Source organism: Neltuma alba, unplaced genomic scaffold (assembly GCF_004799145.2).
Source record: "Neltuma alba isolate B1F8T4 unplaced genomic scaffold, ASM479914v2 tig00001796_pilon, whole genome shotgun sequence".
NCBI lineage: Eukaryota > Viridiplantae > Streptophyta > Magnoliopsida > Fabales > Fabaceae > Neltuma > Neltuma alba.
The window spans coordinates 34,057-43,018 of NW_021632618.1; the positions used below are offsets into that span (position 1 = coordinate 34,057).

The window sequence follows — 8,962 nt, forward strand, 5'->3', positions numbered from 1 at the left end:
GTATATATAAAGTCGTAGAGTGTGTATGTATAGCCAGCTACTTAGCTTGTAGCCTCTCAAGGGTAGCAAATGACGTTAAACAAAATTGAATAGCGTGATTAATGAAAGCAATTGAAAATAATTAAGTGGGGGTTGCAAGTGGGAAGAAAAATGAGCAAGGGCAGGTGGCTTATAATAATAACAATAATAGAAACGACCATGCATGAGTCCGTATATATATGTTTCTAGAGGAATCACACCATCTCAGCTCTTTCCCTTCTCATCAGAAAGAGCACAGCCTAGGAAAGTCAGCAACTTTGAAAATTAAAACCCAGCCACCTCAGCTATCGAGGCTCTCCTCTAGCTATATATATACAAGAGATTGTTGTTGTACGTGAAGTATTATATTGGTAAGGAGAGATAGAAGATAAGAGAGACAGAGAGAGAGAGAGAGAGAGATCATCCGCATATCATCATCAAAGAAGAAGAAGTGAGAATCAATAACAATGGCGACTTCTTGGAAGGTTAAAGGGAGAGCGAGAGTGTCGAATGTCAGCGACCTGTTCGGAAAACCTCTTGCCATTGAGCTCCTCAGTAGCCTGCTTGATCCAAGTACTTCATTATATTTTTGTTTGTACTATATATATATATTACTCCGGTTCTAAATATAAGACCTATTTTATAGTGTAATTTACACTATAAAATAGATCTTATATTCAGAACCGGAGGAGTATCTTGTTAGTTTCCGATGCAACACATACACGTACACACTGCTCATGACTGAATAATGCAATGAAGGGGCGAACGGGGAGAAGAAGACCATAAAGGGGGAAGCAGGCAAGACCGGGAAGACGGAGGACGATGTTTTGGTGTACGAGGGGACGTTCGAGGTGCCCTCAGATTTCGGGGAGGTGGGTGCTGTTCTGCTGCGCAACGGCCACCACAAGGAGATGTTCCTCCACGACATTCTTCTCCACGGCCTCCCTCATGGCCCCCTCCTCTTCACCTGCGACTCCTGGCTTCAGCCTGATCTCCCCAGACTCTTCTTCTCCAACAAGGTTCCTTTCTAATTACCCTTTCCATCTAATCTCATCCCTTGTTGCGCACATACAATAATTATGATTACTTTTCATTAGCTGAGCCTTTCTCTTCATTTAAAACTACCAGTTTTTAATATAAGAGCTAGTTAACTAATTTGAATAGATTAAAAAAATAATTAAAATTAGTTATTTTGTAATAAATCGATGTTATTTTTTTAAAAATATTATTACTAATTAAATGTATTAACTACAATTACTATTTTCATTAACTCCGCCTTTGTCCTCACTTGAAACTATCATACTTTTAGGGTTTATAACATAAAACTCGTTTCACGTATACTTTCTCAATCACAAGTTGTATGTCCAGCTGTGGCAGCGCCATTTCTCATCTTAACATTAATATGTTTGTTTGTGTGCGTGTGTCTGTGTGTGTTTTATTTTATTAGATACAGTAAAAAAAAAAAAAGTAGAGCCATGAATGCTTTTTCACTGCAAAGGCAAGCTTTGACAATTTTAATTTCTATGGCCGGATTGAGAATTTTAAATTTTTATTAAGGACAAATATTTGGTGAAATAATTTAGTAACTGATAGTATCTTAAATAGGATTACTTTCAATAAGAAAATACCTATACTTTAGCTAAAAAAAATATTTGGTAGAATACATTATTGTTTGTCGTTGGATTTCATTAAATGTTCTTTTCTATAGAGGAGCATACGTACGTAGGCATGACTATTGATCTTTTTTGAATCTGCTTGAAATATATAATTCACTTATAATATATATTCATAATATCTCTATAATGGTGCTGTATTGCTGAAAATCAGTTTCAAAATTAAAACGACTTAAATCTTATGTGAAATTATAACTATATTATTACAAGATGGATTTAATATTGCAACAAGCATTTTTACCTATTGAGAATAAGACATGAGAATCACTCAATTATATAATTAATTTCAGTAAATAATCTCTCAACTCAAATTATATATATATATATATATATATTAAATCCCTCCAATAATTTTACTTTCTAGCTAGACACGGCCATGATACACAGTGAAAACACTGCTTTAATTAGTTTGTAAAAATGCAAATCTTAAGAAAACACTAGAGAGAGAGAGAGAGCTAAATGTGTTCATAGCATTAAATTTAATTAATTTTTTTAAAGAGAAATTAAAAGTGGGATCATGGGGTGTGCATGGGAATGAATGCAGTCGTATTTGCCATCACAAACACCAAGTGGCCTGAAAAGGCTGAGAGAGGAGGAGCTGGCGGCCGTGAGAGGCAATGGCGACGGAGAGAGAAAGAGTACCGACAGAATTTACGACTACGACCTCTATAACGACCTGGGTGACCCTGATTCCGACATCGATCTCGCAAGACCCGTTCTTGGCGGCTCTCTTCGTCCCTACCCTAGACGCTGTCGTACCGGTCGCAAACCTTCTTCTGCAGGTACCCTTCTTTCAACCTGCTACATTCCCTGTTCAATTTTGTGTATTAGAACTTTTACATTTCAGATATATCCGCAATTGAACTGTCTACACTGGTCCAAGCTGTTATTTACGTGGGTTGCATTATATAGATGCTTAATTGCGGAACTGTGTTGTGATTTGTATACGCAGACCCACATTCGGAGAAGAGAAGCTCAAGTGTGTACGTTCCCCGGGACGAAGCATTCTCAGAGACAAAGCAGACTCAGTTCACGACAACCACAGTATCTGCAGGGGTGAGTGCACTGATACAATCCTTAGATGCGGCGGTGGTAGATCAAAACCTTGGATTTCCCACATTCTCAGAGATAGATATGCTTTTCAAAGAGGGGTATAATGTACCGCCTCTCAAAAACAGTGGCAATGGTCTCCTCCAGACGCTCATCCCCAGCCTCATCAAAGCTGTTTCAGATAGCCGGCAAGTCTTGCGCTTTGAGGCCCCTGAAACTATCAACAGTAAGTATAATCTAATTCAAAATTTAAGCCAACAGAAAATAGCTGACAAATGATCTTATAATTACCAATTAATTCACTGTCTGTAACTCTCTTTACTTGATATGTTTGTGAAATTTGGAATTACAGGGGATGAATTCTTTTGGTTTTCTGATGAGGAGTTTGCCAGGGAGACTCTGGCAGGTGTTAACCCCTGCACCATAAAACTGGTCAAGGTACGATTTGATGTGAATATATTACACTTCTTCATTATTATATTATCTGTATATTTTTCAATAATTTTATATGTTTTCTTATCGGTCTATTTTATATTAATCGTGCAGGAATGGCCACTGGTCAGTAAATTAAACCCCAGTATCTATGGTCCGCCAGAATCAGCAATCACCAGAGATGTAATTGAGCAACAGATAAGTGGCTACACCGCTGTTGAAAAGGTACTCTATCAAGTTAATTGACCATAGTTGTTACGCAATGTTACGGATTATTTGTTTAGTCCTGCATGTTATAGTTTTAACTAAACACATTATCCAACCATGGTCTGATCACAGTCGAAACGATGGACTGTAATGTGCACCATTGTTTTCACTGATCTAATAATAACCGGTCATTTCAGTAAAACATTGGTCATAACTCATAGGATTGTTTGATGAATATATATGTGCGCGCGCGCAATGCAGGCCATTGAAGAGAAGAAGTTATTCATTATAGATTACCATGATTTACTAATGCCATATGTGAGCAAAGTGAGGCAACTTGAGGGAAGAACGTTGTACGGATCAAGGACAGTGTTCTTCTTGACCACACAAGGCACATTGAAGCCACTGGCCATTGAGCTAACTAGACCAGCGATGGATGGGAAGCCACAGTGGAAGCAAGTTTTCACGCCTTCTGGTGGTTCCACTAATATTTGGCTTTGGAGACTTGCCAAAGCTCATGTCCTTGCCCATGATTCTGGTGTTCATGAACTTATCACCCATTGGTTCGTATTGTCGTGCCTTTATCTTCTACCCATCTTTCATGCATCGAGTTACTTTTGTTTTCTTCATGAAAGCTCCTTGTTCTATTAAAATAATAATAATAATAAACATAGGCACTGATATGCTCACGTTTAGGTCATCAAACATGAAATATCAGATATATAATTAGTCGTTTTGTGAAGTAACAGAGGGATGCTAAGTGCATTTACTTATATGGAGTTCGTTGTTCTTCTTGAGGACTAACTTATACGTTTACCAAGTAATTAGTTTATTATGTATGAGCATAACCTCATAGTCATCTCTGAGACCACTTAATATCAATCAGTTTATTCCAAGATTTTTTACCACTTTGAAAATTTTTATTTTGTTTAAATTTTATTGCAGAATAGAGTAATACTTTATAATCTATTTAATTTTCTGGTAATGATACTATATTACTATGTAATCTTTTGGTCAGCTAATAATGTCATGGTAGTATGGTCCAAGTATGTCTGTGATTTCTAATTAAAACATTCCATTTGATAGGGCTCAATAGAAGTTCAGGATTGCCTTTGAAGTAAGACTAAGTGTGTATGCCAATATTTGCAGGCTAAGAAGTCACTGTGCTGTAGAACCATTTGTGATAGCAACAAATAGACAGCTGAGTGCGATGCATCCAATTTACAGATTGCTACATCCTCATCTGAGATATACGATGGCAATCAATGCTCTTGCTCGTCAAGCACTCATCAGTGCTAACGGCATCATTGAGATCTCTTTCTCAACCGGAAAATATTCTATGGAGTTCAGCTCTGAAGTGTATAACCAACTTTGGAGATTTGATTTACAGGCACTTCCCAGTGATCTTATTGACAGGTACATATATGCTCACCACTGTCCATCTAGTGATACTGTCTAATTATGTTTGAGCTGGGACATGTGCCACTTAGATACAATCTAATGGCAGAGGAAGATCCTAATGCATAAAGCACAAGCACACTTGTTTTGAGGCCTGATACACAAGTTGAATGATATTTTTACGACTTCATACTGACATGTATTTACAATATTCGTATATATAAAATGTATAGTTGTAACACAACTGATGCACATCGATAAGAGAAAAAGATTATTTTAGAATAGACATAATTTTTGTTGCTGCTGCTGCAGAGGAATGGCAGAGGAAGATCCTAATGCACCACACGGCCTGAAGCTTACAATAGAAGACTATCCTTTTGCCAATGATGGCCTCCTTATATGGGATGCCATCAAGCAGTGGTTCACAGACTATGTGAATCACTACTATCCAAACCCAAGCCTCATAGAGTCAGACCAAGAGCTCCAAGCATGGTGGACTGAGATCAAAACAGTGGGCCATGCAGACAAGAAGAATGAGCCGTGGTGGCCAAATCTCCAAACCCCACAAGACCTAATTCACATCCTCACCACCATAGCCTGGTTAGCCTCAGCTCATCATGCTTCTGTGAACTTTTCCCAATATGCTTATGCAGGCTACTTCCCCAACAGACCCTCCATTGCCAGAAACAAAATGCCTACAGAGGACGCATCTAAGGAAGAATGGGAGAGATTTCTGATCAAGCCTGAGCAAACCCTTTTGGAGAATTTCCCTTCACAGATTCAGGCCACTATAGTGATGGCAGTCCTGTATCTGCTATCTAATCATTCCCCAGATGAAGAGTATATCGGGCAGAAGATAGATCCTTCATGGGCTGAGGATCCAACCATAAAGGCAGCATTCGGGAGGTTCAATGGGAGGCTGAAGGAGATTGAGGAGATTATAGACGCAAGGAATGGTGATGCAAAGTTGAAGAATAGGACTGGAGCTGGGATTGTGCCTTACGAGCTAATGAAGCCATTCTCTGGTCCTGGAGTTACTGGAAAGGGAATTCCAAATAGCATATCAATTTGAATCGGTAGCACGATTTAATCAGGATAGTAATTGTGTGTAATTTGATCCTTGGATTGTGTACGTCGATATGGCTTTGGTCCAGGAAATTAGTGGCTGAAACTAATAAAATCTTGATAAGTTGGTTCTTTCAGACTCAGTTTCTCTAACGAAATTGTTATTTTTAAAGAGTAGCTCAGGTAGAAACACAAAAGACGCAAATAGGTGACAGCCATATTCGACATTTCCTGTAATTGTGCCGTGTTACTAATTCTCAATTATTCACAAAAGTCAAAGGATAACTTGGAAACTTCTTTTGCCGAAATTCATCATATTGTTTTTTTTTTAAAACAATCAACGGAATTCTCAAGCTTTATTCAAGACTTGAAAGGCCGTTGAATTTACAAAATGGAAGGGAAAAAAAATGGAACAAGTGATCTTTATAAATAAAAAAAATCACTAAATAACAAAAATAAATTGAGTCATAAATTATGACAAAATATAAAAATAATACGTTTTTCTTTTTTTGCTTAAAACCTTTCAAGATATTTCATTTTCAACCATTTGCAAAATATCTTTTGTATTTATTCATTTTACCGTGATTGCATGCTTAAAAAGTTTTCATCAAATGTTAAATTTAATACATATGATTAATAAAAATATTTTAAGAACGATACAATCTATTTATTATAAATAACTAATCTAACTAATTTTTTAATATTCAAAAATTAGTTATCTAAATACTACTACCTCCAATCCTAATTATAAGACCCAGTTGACTAATTTGAGGAAATTAAGGAAAGAAATTAAGTTAGTTATTTGTAATAAATAGGTGTTGTCTTTCCTAAAATATTCTTACTAATAAACTATATTGGTTAGAACTACAATTATTAGAAGGACTACCTTGAAAAAAATGCATAAATATGAGAGACAAAGTAGATTAGAGTCTTATATTTAAGATCAAAATAAAAATCAAATAGTCTTATATTAAGGATCGGAGGTAATACTTGATAGTTGATACCATATTGAGTTTTTAACCTGTTGCGTCCAGACACCTGCCCACACCACCCAAGTTAGCAGCTCATGGAGTATAAATTGTGAATTCACTTGACTATAAATATAGACCCTTCATTTTTGGGAACACAAGCATAATTCAAAACATGAAAACCAATAGCATCACATGGCTCTGCAGGGCATTAAGACGATGGTTTTAAATGCCCAAAAATAGACATTTTGTTATCCTTAATCCTCATCAACCCACGTCAAGGGAACGAGGGGGGGGGGGAAAGATTTGGAAATAGATGAAAAGGTTCACAGCACTACTAAATAATTGTTCGGAAGGCAAAATTGATCAAAGGATCACGTACACTGTGTCTGTGAAAGTACTGTGACAAATCCAAAAACTAGAATCTAAAATCTAAATGATCTCTTGCGAATTATTTTCTTCATACCCAGAAACAAAACAATTTTTCACATGCAAACTTTGAGAAAATTAGATTAAACATATTTTAAAGGGAAAATAAAAAAAATAAAAAAATGGAAATGCAAAAATAAAAAATTAGAACCCGTTACAATATTTATATAGGTTTTGCCAACAATTGATTTGCAAATGACAACATAGTTTTCAGAAAATCTTAAATTTGCAATTTTGCAATTTCCCCAATCTTTTTTTTGTGCGGCAATTTTCCCTTTAAAGAAATCATTAAAATCAAACCTATCCAAATTTCTTTTTTTACCTCAAGGTAGAACGGAATATCCTTTCCATGGAGAGGAACCAGACAGCCCCCGCTCACTGCAAGATGCCTTGTGGCTTAAGATTAAGAAGAATGAATTGAAACCCAAATTCCTACTCCATTAGAGCGGGTCAGGTCGCTTTGGCAGGAAAAAAAGGGGGGGGGGGGTAGGGGATATATCAACTGATTCCATGTAATACATGCTTGTTGCCTATGGGACAATACCTGTACAAATGTTAGGCAACAACTCTCTGCAGAGAATTTTCTCTTTTTTTTTTTCCTCCCTAAAATAAAGGCTATCCAAATTAAAATAAAACACTACATTTTTCTAAGCCATTCACGTATTCACTGGGCACTACACATTGCCGTCAAAGTAGTCACAAACCCACCTGAGCGTGGAAAAGAAACTTTTCAGGCTTATTTTCGATGCCTTTTCCATACAGGCTCTGACTGCGTATCTCCCTGCCAATTTTTACATCATTAATTTTTTATTTCAGGAAAGGAACCAGAAAAGGGAAGCTTGAAAATCCAGAGCATATAATAATAAACGAAAATCTTAACAGGATTAGCAAAAGACTAATTTTGCCCCCAGTAGTGTTGATTGGTTGCTTATTTAAGAAAGTCTTTAGGTGTGGCAAACCCACTACCGTTCTTTAAAAGTCATGGGAATAACAGCCGGCTAGTTGCAAACAAAAGTTCCATGAGGTGGAGAAGCATTGCATATGGGAACAGACAGTTTTGAGTGCCTAAAATTACACGCATATGCTGATTCAAAAGAAGTGGTGTTTCCAATAAGGTGGGGAGTGATGGGTTATGATTGAATCAAAAAGGCAAAATATCACATAAAGATAGGGCTATGATGAATTGAAAGGGCATAATATCACATAAAGATTTGGCACCTCGAAAGGAAACCGTATTTACCATTTTATAAGTGAGTTTACTACTATAAGAACCTAAGTTATCTTTTTAAAGAAAGAATCTATCCATCCCTTTGCATATAAATAACAGGAACGAAAGCTTACAGCATGAGAGAGTTGCTCACGAATATAAGCCATTGATCGTAACATGGCACCCAATGTGTCCCTGGAGACCTGAAACTTGACTTCAGACTCCCCAGAAGTTGTCTCAGTATCTTGAAGCTGAAACGATTTAAATTATCACGTTCAATATTTATGTACTGGACAAAGCACATAGACAGAGGATCGAGAGAGACTTTTTTGCACTACTATTACAGTTGAAACCAAAAATATAATAGGAGGCAAGATTTCAACTATTCCAATCATGCTCTTCCGATTTTATTTTTTCCTTTTTCTAATTACATCACTAGAGTTTGAACTTTTGACCTCTACCCATACCCTAGCCCATCCTCACTCGGGTGGTTTGCTCTATCTTCATTTCTTTTT

The 8,962-nt window shown here is 36.7% G+C and overlaps 1 protein-coding gene and 1 long non-coding RNA gene across 2 annotated transcripts; one reads left to right on the forward strand and one right to left on the reverse strand.

Moving 5' to 3' along the window:
• Window positions 1-468: 468 nt before the first annotated feature.
• LOC114711704 (linoleate 13S-lipoxygenase 2-1, chloroplastic-like) lies at window positions 469-5,980 on the forward strand. The gene is made up of 9 exons (XM_028896129.1): window positions 469-591; window positions 778-1,037; window positions 2,236-2,473; window positions 2,644-2,967; window positions 3,094-3,179; window positions 3,288-3,398; window positions 3,642-3,943; window positions 4,530-4,796; window positions 5,091-5,980. Exons 1-9 carry the CDS (start codon window positions 486-488, stop codon window positions 5,848-5,850), a joined length of 2,454 nt encoding a protein of 817 aa, XP_028751962.1. The 5' UTR covers window positions 469-485; the 3' UTR covers window positions 5,851-5,980.
• A 1,552-nt stretch (window positions 5,981-7,532) lies between these two features.
• LOC114711757 (uncharacterized) lies at window positions 7,533-8,714 on the reverse strand. Its single transcript, XR_003737167.1, has 2 exons — window positions 8,582-8,714; window positions 7,533-8,021 (listed from the first exon to the last, which is right to left on the reverse strand). It is a non-coding gene; the product is annotated as an uncharacterized LOC114711757 (long non-coding RNA).
• Window positions 8,715-8,962: the final 248 nt, after the last annotated feature.

Coding starts and splice junctions, on each gene's coding strand:
- LOC114711704 (XM_028896129.1), top strand. CDS start 486: ATGGCGACTTCTTGGAAGGTTAAAGGGAGAGCGAGAGTGTCGAATGTC. Junction 1,038..2,235: donor GACTCTTCTTCTCCAACAAG/GTTCCTTTCTAA, acceptor GAATGAATGCAG/TCGTATTTGCCATCACAAAC. Junction 3,399..3,641: donor GCTACACCGCTGTTGAAAAG/GTACTCTATCAA, acceptor CGCGCAATGCAG/GCCATTGAAGAGAAGAAGTT.